General features: G+C 40.6%; 1 protein-coding gene and 1 pseudogene across 2 annotated transcripts; both read left to right on the top strand.

The window, feature by feature from the left end:
• Positions 1-1,497: 1,497 nt before the first annotated feature.
• Positions 1,498-4,350, top strand: LOC137268819 (uncharacterized). 2 transcript variants are annotated; one of them, XM_067803383.1, is made up of 2 exons: positions 1,498-1,521; positions 3,299-4,350. In XM_067803383.1, exon 2 carries the CDS (start codon positions 3,309-3,311, stop codon positions 4,293-4,295), a length of 987 nt encoding a protein of 328 aa, XP_067659484.1. In that variant the 5' UTR covers positions 1,498-1,521; positions 3,299-3,308; the 3' UTR covers positions 4,296-4,350. The 2 variants fall into 2 exon arrangements, with proteins under 2 accessions (XP_067659484.1, XP_067659483.1); XM_067803382.1 differs by lacking the exon at positions 1,498-1,521 and adding an exon at positions 1,525-1,562 and having other exon boundaries at positions 3,299-4,348.
• A 5,734-nt stretch (positions 4,351-10,084) lies between these two features.
• LOC137268835 (uncharacterized) lies at positions 10,085-11,139 on the top strand (annotated as a pseudogene).
• Positions 11,140-12,938: the final 1,799 nt, after the last annotated feature.

The following is a 12,938-nucleotide window of genomic DNA, read 5'->3' as shown; positions in this document are numbered from 1 at the left end:
AAACAGATTTCACAAAAATATCCATATCTTTATTGACCTTCTAGACTTGTTTATCAGGTAGGCCGGAATGTATGACAAACCACAGTCGCAGGCGAAAAACAAACACGATAACAAAACATAAAAAAACTGTTTTAAAACAAGACAGATAACATTACGCTGTAGAAGGTTATAGCGTATTGAGCCCACGGAGACTCAAGTCGCCATTCGAGGTACCCACTTCGCTTATGGGTTATGTTTGTTTGAATTCCAACCGGATAATGCCGACCAATAGGATAGAGACAATCAGTTATGATATGCACGAGGGTTTAGATACAGTGGTTGCACGTCACAATCAAACCGACACATGCTTTCGAGCATTGCAGTTTAGTCCCCGTGGCGTCTAAAGACGCACGAACGAGTGAGTATGATTTTATGCCGCTTTAATATTCCATCAGTGTTCAAGCAGAATCACGAAGGGAATCACTAGAAAGGGGCTTCACTCATGGAACCCACACGAGGACTTGAATCTGGGTGTTCGGCGTGGCGAGCGAACGCTTTCACCATTTGGCTTCCTCACCACCCCACGAACGAACAGTCTAGGCAGATGAGGAGGCATATTGAAACTAGGTCGTAACATGTCAACATGTGTTGATGAAGATCACGTGAGTTGGACAGGTCAGTACCGGGCACCTGTACTTTTTAGTGATGAATCGAGACACTGTCGTGACTCGCAAATACATCACGCCTGAGTAGGGCGTAGAGAGGAGTGAACATTCCACCGTAGCCCAACATGGCCGCTATGAAAGGTGGCGGGTCACGAACTGAAGTGGTATCAGTAGTGCTCGAAAAACAAATTGCAGTATCAAAGAGCAAGGCTCGATGACAGGTGTTCCCTACGGTCATGACGTTGTGGGTGTGAACGCGAGACTATATGCTGATGCAATCGGACCTTACGTTATCTTGATGGACGATAACGCTCGTGCCAATGCCGTTGAAGTAGGAGAAAAGAGTTCGCATGGACCATAGCTCCATTGGAACTCGGCAATACTCATGCTGAAGAGTTAAACAGTTCTCCATGGGCATCCGAGGCCCTTAAAGGGAGCTAAAACAACACAAAAATTGGGGAAGGTGCTACCCCACCGCCCCGAATTATCGTAAGATTGTATTACTGAGGTCATGTATGGAGGGACTGTCGTGTGTTAGCAGATTAAAACGTGTGACCTTTTTAGTTAACTGTATATATTTTATCTTATCAGTCAGTGCTCAATATACGATTATGTCTCTAGACTGAACAAATAATGTTTGCCATTACATAAGCAGTATTGTTGACATTACAAGGAAACGGCAAACTAATGTGGACAAAACAATAAAACTTGGAACAAAGATCTGCGTACATTTTTTGAGGACAAGCACATGTAGAGAACACGAATTATACTTTGAAATGTTTAAGATCTTTTAAGTATTAAAGCAGAGACTGTTTCCAGTCTACAGTATCTCCAGCACTGAGCTGTATAGACCGGCTTTATCCAGCTGACTACCAGGGTAAGTAGTTGCATTTCAATGCTGTCGGTCTTGTTATGGACGTGAGTTTCCGTTTCGTTCAAGTGGCCCTAATTGTGTTGACTTGCGCCTTTGTAGAGTGCCGGAAACCGGCGACGTAAACTTCATGTCCCATTCACAGCAATAATATTTGGCAAACTGGTGTATGTGATCCTTGAAGATCCGACTTAGACTTATTGTTCAGCGACCCATGTCTGTCGTAAGAGGCGAGTAACAGGATCGGATGGTGAAGCTCGCTGACTTGGTTGACATATGTCATCGTATCTCATTTGAGCAGATCGATGCTCACGAGGTTGATCAATAGAGTTTCTGATGCAAACTCGATTATATACAGCCAATCGCCATAAAGCTGGAATTGTGTAGTGTGTGGCATAAAACTAAACTCACTCGCTCACTCACAGGGTGTATGTATATATGTGACCACATCTAAATACCGCATCATTGCTATAATTATGAGTTGTTATATAACTGTGATGGTAAAGTCATGTTTAAAGCATGAGCTACAAGTTGATGTGTTACTGAAATAGTGACGTCTTGTGTTTGAAGCATGAGGTACAAGATGTTATATTACTGAAATAGTGAAGTCTTGTGTTTAAAGCATGAGCTACAAGATGTTAGATTACTGAAATAGTGAAGTCTTGTGTTTGAAGCATGAGCTACAAGATGTTAAATTAGTGAAATAGTGAAGTCTTCTGTTTGAACATGAGCTACAAGTTGATGTGTTACTGAAATAGTAGAGTCTTGTGTCAAAGCATGAGCTACAAGTTGTTATATTAGTGAAATAGTGAAGTCTTGTGTTTGAAGCATGAGCTACAAGTTGTTGTGTTACTGAAATAGTAGAGTCTTGTGTTAACGCATGCGTTACAAGTTGTTATAATAGTGAGATAGTGAAGTCTTGTGTTTGAAGCATGAGCTACAAGTTGTTGTGTTACTGAAGTAGTAGAGTCTTGTGTTAACGCATGAGCTACAAGGAGTTATATTACTGAAATAGTGAAGTCTTGTGTTTAAAGCATGAGCTACAAGATGTAACACAGTTATATTACTGAAATAGTGACGTCTTGTGGTTAAAGCAGGAGTTACAAGATGTTATATTACTGAAATAGTAGAGTCTTGTGTTTAGTGCATGAGCTACAAGGGGTTATGTTACTGAAATAGTGAAGTCTTGTGTTTGAAGCATGGGCTACAAGATGTTAGATTAGTGAAATAGTGAAGTCTTCTGTTTGAACATGAGCTACAAGTTGATGTGTTACTGAAATAGTAGAGTCTTGTGTCAAAGCATGAGCTACAAGTTGTTATAATAGTGAGATAGTGAAGTCTTGTGTTTGAAGCATGAGCTACAAGTTGTTGTGTTACTGAAGTAGTAGAGTCTTGTGTTAACGCATGAGCTACAAGGGGTTATGTTACTAAAACTGTGTGAAGTCATGTGATTAAAGCATGGGCTACAAGTTATGTTACTGAAACAGAGATGTCTCGTGGTGAAAGCATGAGGGAATGTCACATTTTGGATGACCTGGCATGACAGGCGACACCACGCCAGGACAACGTTTACGGTTCGATTCCCTTCTTTGGTGCCATATTTGAAGCCTGTTTCTTGAGCTCTCCTGCCGTGATACCCAGATTGCTGGAACATGTATAGAAGTGGTCTAAACTTGGTCAGCCACTTGCCCTAATGTCTAGGAAATTATTTGGAACATAATTTTGCTTGTCGTTTATCCCTTGCATATTATAAAAGGTCATTAAAACAGTTTTCTTCTTCTAGGTCACACACTATGATAACGGATCGACATAGAGAGGAACTGAGGGTGAAAGGTTATACAGTTGTAGACAACATTCTAACCAATGAGGAGTCGGATAAATACCGAGAAATGTATTGTGATTGGCCGGCAAAATTCAATGGCGCTTGGCCCCCTACGACCAGGTCATTAATTCAGAGATACAAAGTTGGTCATATAGAACCGACCTGGACCGTGAGGCTAAAAGCCAAGAAGGTCTTTGAGGAAATATGGGGTACGGAGAAGCTTTTGAGTAGCATGGATTCCATAGCTATTGGGCGTCCCCCCGAAGATGGGGAGGAGGACTTCCTGTCTCCAGGACAACACTGGCTCCACCTCGACCAAGACCCAGAACGAGAAGGTCTTCATGCTTACCAAGGAGCTGTGTATCTTGAAACCGTCGATGAGGACGACTGGGCGTTCGAAGTGATTGAAGGCTCTCACGAGCATTTTGATCGGTACTATGTTGAATGTGACCAAGCTATCATGAATAGGAAAGAAAATCCAAAATGGCGCCTCAAGCGCTTAACTGACGAAGACGTCGATTACTTTACTAAAGAACGCGGGCTTAAGAAGAAAACAGTTCCTGTTCCTAAGGGGGGTGTGATTCTGTGGGACTCTCGTCTCATCCATGCCAACTCCAGGCCAAAAGAGGGAAGAAAGAATCCCGGCCGATGGCGCTTTGCGGTGTTTGTCTGCATGACACCGGCCAAATGGGCAGATGAAGAATCCCTGGAAACGAAACGGAAGGTATACGATAAAATGCTTATGACAGGTCATTGGTCAAGCAATGGTATACACATCTTCAGCGAAGAACTACCTCCAGATGCTGCTAAAGACCCACACCCACTGACAGAACACCCACCATCGGCTAGGACCAAAGAAGCAAAGCAACTGGCAGGGGTCCTTCCCTATGATTCATCAGATGATGATGACGATGTGATGGCTGCTCCTAAATTTCGACTGGAATTCATGGAAGACTAACGACCTCCTCTGTCAGTATCTATTTTAATCCATTTAATAAAGGCACTGACTGTTATAGTTGTTACGATGTTTTGATGATGATAATGATGATAATGGTGCAGTGCCCGGAGAGCGGAACGTCGCGTGTTCGACCTTTGGCTGCGTCAATTATAACGCCGTTAAAATATGGTACTTGTCTGGTCCCTGCCTGGCGCTCGGCATTAATGGATACAAGGACTGGTCGGAGTCAGTATAATGTGTCTGAGTGGGGTATTCATGCTGACTATTATACCAGCGCTATAAAATCCTTCCAGTCAATATATCACAATCTGTATTGTAATATAGCTAAAGTTATCACAATATATTGCAATATCAAAATCAGAGCAGTATCCAGCCACATTATGAAGAGAGTTGACTTGGGTGCTAATCCTTCAGCTCAACAGTCTGGAAGAGTCTGCTGGGGCCTTAGGCATTGTTCTAATCTGACTGTGTAACAACTGGCAATTTCAAACTGTGTAACTAATGGCACGTGTAACTAATGGGAGACAACCGATTGAGAGGTACAGGTGTTCTGAACCGGATGTGTCTCCCAAGGACAGAGAAAAGGTGTGATTATTCAGAAGAACATGTCGTTCAACCGTAGGTGTAAACGGTCATTCAGCCAGAACGAGAGTGAGAGTGAATTTAGTTTTGCGCCGCATTTAGCAATACTAGAGCAATATCACGGCGGGGGACACTAGAATGGCCTTTACACATTGTACCCATGTTGGGAATCGCACGTGTAGAGCGAGCACTTTACCAACTAGGCTACCCCACCACCAACACGTTTACGAGAAAAAGATTAAGAGAACGGTGCTCATGCCTTTCTGCTTTCTGGTCCAGACTTGATTCGTTACAGATCAGATAACTGGGACATTGCTGAATGAGGCGTAAAACTAAACTCACCCACTCATTGTTTCGTGCTGCGTTTCTTTAATTCTACGTACCAAATAATCTGTGTCATGAAGATAAGAACAAAGGTTCCTTCTTAAGACAGACCTTGACTAAGCTTAAGGAGTGTCAGTGATACTAACGTTGGTTGTTGGTACACGTTTTAGTTGGACCTCCTGTCGTTTTGAGAACCATGAAGTTGGCGATTGTGTGTGTGCTACTTCTGTGCTTGGCCGCAGCAAGTAAGAATCAGAATTATGGTAGAATCAGACTGATATGTGGTAGATATCGTTGTGCACAGTAAATACTACGTATGACGGTTTGTTTGTTGACTAAAGCCGAACTCAGCAATATTCCAGCTGTATGCCGACGATCTGTACATACTCGAGTCTGACAATCCAGTGATCAACAGTATGAGTATCAGTCAATGCAATTTGGATAACCAGACCTGACCACCCGATTCCGTTAGTTGCCTCTTACGACATGTACAGGTTACTGAAAACTGATTAATTCTAAGCCGGGACCTCATGGGTTCCTTGTTCAATGGCAGTATGTTTCACAGGTATTTGTAATTGAACTTCAGATGTACAATACGCACCCGAGGGTCACGTGATAAGGTGTTTTGATAAAACATAATTCTCGCTTTAATAGTGACAGCATTAGGATTTAATGTCGTGATACATGTGCACACATGTGCCTACACTACTGGATACTATTTCGTGAGTTTAATTTTAAGCCACCTTTAGCAATATTCCAACAATATCACGTCGGGGGACTCCAGAAATGTGTTAAAACACTGTACCCCTGTGGGGAATCGAAACCGGGTGCTCGTCGTGACGAGCGAACGCTTTGACCCCTAGGACACCCAACCGCCTATATATAGTGAAAGCCATTATGCGCACTTGGAGTTTCTTATCCTGGAACTTGCAATGGTTCCATTGAAGATGATTTTCATGCGATACAGGTGATGTAGGGATAAAAGGCTGTTATTTTGACCCATTTTGACTTCGAGTCCCCGTGCATTTCTCTCACATGAACTGTCCAAACTGCACATTTCTCGTAAACACAACCACCTTAACGAACACGTTATGCACGTGCATTGCTTGCACCCAGACCCTTTAAAGCCACAAGGAATCGTGAAATTCCAGTCGCTTTGAGAAGAGGTCACGCATGACACAAGACAAAAGGAATAAGGCTAACGGTATGGTCAGCCAAGATCCAGCAGATGTGATGATTGCCAGGTGCTTTTATGTACATCCATCCTCTGTTGGTCGACTCAGACAACGTTTTCGGGCCACCGGAAGTGTGCCCTATCGTGCGGTACCTGGTGCACCACCTGTGACGACAGCTGGACATGACCGTAATATCCGAGTTCACACTTGCGAAATCGGTTCCAAACAGCTGTCGATATGGCAAGGAGGACAGTTGGGCCAAGAAAAATGTCATGTCAGCGCCCAAACGGTGCGAAGACGCCTTGCTGGGTCCAACAAGCGTACACTGTTATCCATACACATATAAAGAAGGAAAGGGATGTAACGCGCACACCCCACGAATTCTGGGTGGGAAATTGTGGAATATACAGCCACAAATTTCACTGAAATAAAGCCAGATAAATTCCATTTCCAAAAAATCCAAAATTATCAAAATCGGTGCACTACGTACAGAGTAAGTTTGCTTGGATCTCGGTAAAAGACAACCTTTTCATTTGTTCGCCCCAAACCTGCCTACGAAAATCATCGCCTCTCAGAGAAGAAATACTACGTATTTCACTTAAAACAACCGATTGGCGAAAAAAACATAACATTTCCGTAATCGCTAGATATTCCGCTTTCGTTCTACAATCTCTCAAATGAAATAGGTTATTCTTTTACCTGCAATACACGACTTTATTGGGAAATTAGCGGTATCGAGTGATCGAGTCCACCATGTTTGTCCTTCACCCTTAATAGGCTCGCACCAACACGATATATCACGCCACGAAATGAAAATAGCACTGGTGTTTTATTTTTGACCAATCTGAGAGCAGCTCGTCGTTGGTGCAAGCCTATGTATATGGATTGCAGTGTTGGACCCAGGACGTATTATTTTCAGCAATACAAGCCCCTGTGGAGAAATATATGTCTTTGAACACCCCGGAGACTGCGAGCATGTCTTGCAGTGCACGATGAACACACACGATACTGACCATTTTTTCCATAGATGTTCACATAAAACATATCCGGCAGTTACATTTATATCTGTTGACATTCGTGTGAGTAAAGACAGTATGAATGTAAAATTGCATTTTTAATGGCTTTAGGTATATTTGATGAATACACTCGTCCTTCGTCACTTCCGGCTTTCACGCATTCGTCATCACTCGCCCCACTCCGTAATCTCCGACAAAAATCGTCCCCCTGTATGATGTGTGCGAAAGTACGACAAAACAGTCAGAACGCGCGTAATGACTGTGGTACTTTAATTAAAATAATCCCGACTTCTTAAATCGTCAGTGTTTTTTTTTGTTATGTTAAGAATTCATGAAAAATAATTATATATCGTCATATTGAAGGTATAACTGAATTGTGCTGTCTGCTATGGAGTTTTTTTGTAAGAATCATGCGACTAAAGATTCAAATACACGCACGTGCGTTTGTTGTCATAACGGTTCTCACTTGGCAGAGTATTTCTAATTATCTTGCGAGCTTATTGTGGTGATTGTATGGGCGCTTGCAGCAGTTTTAGGAAATGTTTTATTCCTAATTCCTAAATCACTGTGGGTTTCAAAACAATAATATTTTTTCTGTAACTTTGGGCATCTATGTTTCGCATCTCTTGGGATATTGTAGTCTGATTTATTTTGGTCATTCATACATTTTCAGCGAATTTTAAAATTCCTCTTGGAGTATGACAGCAAGATATTCAGTTTTTCAGAAATAATTGTTAAGCCAATTTTAAGCTTCTTCTAAACTGGGATTTAATGTAACTTCTCTAAATTATAGGTAAATATTCAGTAACAAATCCCATTTGTGATTATTAAACCCGGTTTAGAAATATCATAGGAAATACAAGGTGAACATCGAGTAATAACTGCATGTCTTTAACATATTTTTTCTCCTTCTTTTAGTTGCATCAAGGAGGTTGGTTCTTTAAAATAAATCAGCAAAAACAAAAACAACATTACAATGAATGAGTATGCCATTGGAATCAAACAGGAACATTTATCTTTCCTCTCTGAAGTAGTTCTAATGTTCCTACGCCAATATGAATCCTTCCAGAGGGGCACGAGTCGCTATTCGGCTTGTCCCGGAATAACACGAGATGGCCATGAATGGGTTTACATCCAACATAAACAAATCGATGTAAAATAATTGAAATGTACAGTAATGTTATAATAAATGTAACTAATACCCACTCATACCAAAACTGGGAACTGTTTGACAGCCTTTTGGTAAAAGCTGTGGAGTAATTACTGATGCCCAAGTCTGTTACAAATACCATAAAACCATTCGTATTCACCTGGTATCAAAATCATTGCTTAAGCACTGCTGAAAGTGACCATCCTTACTGACTCTGTTTTACGTTAAACATAATGATATATTAATACCACCCTCTGTTGCAGACTGCACAGTTCTAGACAGCGCCTGCCATAAGAAGGGCGGTTCCTGCTACAGTATGTTCACTAATGTGTTCTGCATGGGGAAGCGCACAATGGACGACTGTGGAGGCACCTACCTCTACTGCTGCATCTACAACACCGTCAAATAACGTGCTTCAGCAGGATCATCTGCAAAATGACGTAACAGAACTGCACCGGAAGCTGTCTTCGTTTACTTGTAGTTGAAATATATATTTAAAATATTCGATGATCTAAATTATAATCGTATTAACCAACGCGTTGTCTTCCTGGATGAGTGTGTGGGTGAGAGTGAGTGTGTGGGTGAGAGTGAACGAATGTAGGTGTGCGTGTGAGTAAACGAGCGAGTGAACGAGTGAACGAGTGAGTGTGACCGTGAGAGTGAGTGAGGTATTGTATATGTAGCCCATTCATGTCCCCAACACCTGCACACACACGCACATACGCGCGCACATACACAGGTACAAACAGACAAAGTGGAAATTCTTCATTCATAGTTTAGATATCTTTGTAAATTTGTTACGGCTGTGTTTATGAAGCTATAGATAGGTTCAAAACTACAGGTAAGTTAGTATGTGGGGTCTTGAGTAATTAAGGCGTTTTCTCAGAAATATAAAGATCAATTCTCGTCGGCACACCCAATATCCCCATCGCACCAAACTCCTTCTCTTTCAATGCTGAACAATAGGGTATCTCTATGTAGCTAAAAAGAACACACAGAAATATTCAGTCTCCACAGAAAACATCGTCTGCCACACTACCACTCATTGACAAATAGAAATCACATGATTATCACGTGACTTCATTTTCGGGGGGCTGTAAAAAGTATGGAAACATTTAAGGGTCATAGACTGGAATTGGCGCAATCGTCACTGATGATCTTTTGTAACTGAGGTTATACGTGTCGTTACAGTAAATGTAATAGTTGTAATGTGATACGTCTTATTAATAGTAATTAATAAAAAGAATACATGGTACAAATTTCATATTAAAGATTAAATTTTTGAACAAGAAGAATAACAATAATAACAGAAAAGTGACTTTATAAAATAACCCTTTTTAAAGTCACGACTTCTACATTAATTACTCTGTAACACAGAATTTCTATAAATAAAGGTACCCACAACATAGACACATATATATCTATATATATATATATCTCAAAAGGGATTTTATATTTGTCTTTTAGGGAACAAAGGCTAGGGTAAAGAAGCCATATGATAAGGACAATCGTGTAAAAGCATACAAGGCTACCAGTACAGGAATGTCAGTCTATAGAGCTTCACGTGTCTATTACGTCCCCAAATCAACTTTGAGGGATCGAACACGATGTAGTGTTGCTCTGGACGGGACACCTGGACCTGACAGACTCTTTACAACTGCAGAGGAGGAATCTCTGGTTAACCATGTGAAATACATGGCGGAAATTGGATATGTTTACTCTAAGAGCAACATCCAATATCTTGCAGCCGACTATATCAAGTCAGTTAAGAAACATGTTAAGGCTACCCATTCCTTAAGTAACAAGTGGTTCTATGTTTCTTGAAACGCTGGCCAGACCTTAAATTAGCCAAACCACAGAACCTACACTTAGCCAGGGCAAAGGGTGCTTCTAAACAAGCAATAGATAAGTACTTCCGTGAGCTGAAAGCAATTATGACGAGGCATAACTTCAACAGTTTCCCTGAGCGCATCTTCAACATCGACGAAACTGGTGTGAGCACAGAACACAAGCCATCAAAGGTTGTGTGTGGAAAAGAATCCAACCCCCAAGCCATCACATCACCTAGATCGGCAAATGTAACAATCATTGCAGGGGCGAACGCGCTCGGAAATTATGTTCCGCCATTTTACGTTTCCCAGGTAAACGTTGGTCAGACGATCTCTTGACAGGTGCGCCAGTTGGATCCAACGGGAAGATGTCGCAAACTGGATGGTCAAATTCCGCCATTTTTGATACCTATGTGATGGATCATCTTGCCAAACATGCTGGAATAAAGGAAGGGATTGATGTCCCACCTACACTGATCCTTTATGACGGTCACAAATCACATATATCTCTGACGCTAACTGACTGGGCAAGAAAAAGAAACGTCGTTCTGTTTGTACTTCCACCACACACAAACCATTTGACTCAACCTCTTGATGGTAGAGTATTGGGTCCGTTCAAGAAACATATCTTCATAACAACCCTGGGGTATCTATCACCAGATATCACCAGAAGTTGCCGTTTTGTCAGCTCAGCCATATATCGAAGCGCTATGTCCAGCCAACATCTAGAACGCTTTTCGCAAGTCAGGAATCTTCCCGTTTGATTGAGATGTCACAGATGAAGCACAGACAACACCAGCGATTATTTATCCAACTGAAGTCTTGATTGAAATTTCGGACACAACTCATAGTACATCTACTGCAGCTGTTGGAACAGGATCGTCTGTGGTCTTCCCTCTGACTTCCGCTGGCACCGATGATACAAATGGCAATGTGAACGCTCATCCTGTGACAGTATGCAAATCTCAGCTGCCGACTGATACTTCTGCTCTTGCTGGCGCTTTTCTCGAAACTAGGAAAATTGAAGCAGTTGTCGAGAAGATATCCAGAAGAAAGTTTGTTCCACCATTGAAGTCCGTCACTGGAAATCTCATGAAAAAAATCAACACCGACATCTTGAGGAACAATGCAAAGAAGCAAACATCAAAACGTATATCTTCATCTGGATGTAAAAAGGAGAAAATAATTCACAGTGATCACATCATGTCATCACGCAAGGGGGAAGATGTGCGACCTTCCACATCAGGGTTGTGTGCCAACAATGGTGCCATCTCCGCATCTTCGCCGGATATCTGTGAAGACAGTGACGCGTCATCAATCGCAGAGGAAGGAAAATGCTGTGTATGCAACATATTTCAACCCCAGGAACTTCGGAGATGTAAAATTAAAATAAATAAAATAAATTAAAATTTTATGTATATTCATAGTTCTCATATCCATTGACAACAATGGATAATGTTAAGAAAATCAAAGTTATCTCAGCTAATTGTAGAGGACTTGCTACAAATTTAAAAGAAAAGAATTAATGAACATACACCTGAAAAAAATACTACACGCAATCATACGTCTGCAAGATATTCATATTGCTGAATCTACTTGCAGTACCATGAGAAATGAATGGGGTTTACAATCCATAACTGCACCTTTTAAATCTAATTCCAGAGGCGTGGCAATTCTCTTTAACAATGATATTGATCTTAAAATACATAAGACCTTAATAGATGAAAATGGAAATAATATAATAGCTGATTTAACAACAGAGGATAAAAGACTAACACTAATTAATCTCTATGGCCCTAATATCGATGACAACAATTTTTACACTAATCTGTTTAAAAATATTCTAAATCTTGAGAATAATTCTCTGATAATAGTTGGAGACTGGGATTTGGTGATTGATCCAACAATTGATCTTGAGAATTATAAACATGTAAACAACCCTAAATCAAGAAATACTGTTTTAGAATTTATTGAATCTTATAATCTTGTTGATGTTTGGAGGAATATGAATGATAAATGCAGAAAATACACCTGGTGGAAAAAAGTCCAAGACAACAAGCCAGACTTGATTTCTTTATTGTATCAAGGGATATATTTGATATAACTCTAGATTCAGATATTTTGCCAGGCTATAAAAGTGATCACTCAACAATTACACTTTTCCAACACTTTAGGCCAGGAACAAGGACATGGATATTGAAAGTTTAACACTTCATTGCTGTTAAATTCTGAATATGGAAACTTAGTCAGATCTATTTCAAATGACACAGTTCAGGAATATGCAACAGAAAAAATGATGATCTTAATAACACTGAAAATATTATACTTACTATTTCTAACACTTTATTTCTGGAAACGTTATTAATGAAAATTCGAGGAAACACTATATCTTTTTCATCCTACTTGAAGAAAACAAAAGCAAAAGATACAGAACAGTTAGAACTTAAAATAAAACAGGTTGAAGATACTATAAGAAAAAACTTTTAAAACGAAGATGAAGAACTTTTGAGTGAACTATCAAAATATAAGAAAGAAATGGAAGAAATTAAAAATGAGGAAATGAAAGG

Source organism: Haliotis asinina, chromosome 16 (genome assembly GCF_037392515.1).
Source record: "Haliotis asinina isolate JCU_RB_2024 chromosome 16, JCU_Hal_asi_v2, whole genome shotgun sequence".
Lineage (NCBI taxonomy): Eukaryota > Metazoa > Mollusca > Gastropoda > Lepetellida > Haliotidae > Haliotis > Haliotis asinina.
This window is presented reverse-complemented; position numbering and strand designations above follow the sequence as displayed.

Excerpts from the sequence above, each read along its gene's own strand:
- LOC137268819 (XM_067803382.1), top strand. The coding sequence starts at position 1,540 with ATGCTGTCGGTCTTGTTATGGAC. Across the intron at positions 1,563-3,298 it reads CTGTCGGTCTTGTTATGGAC|GTCACACACTATGATAACGG; the intron begins GTGAGTTTCCGT and ends TTCTTCTTCTAG.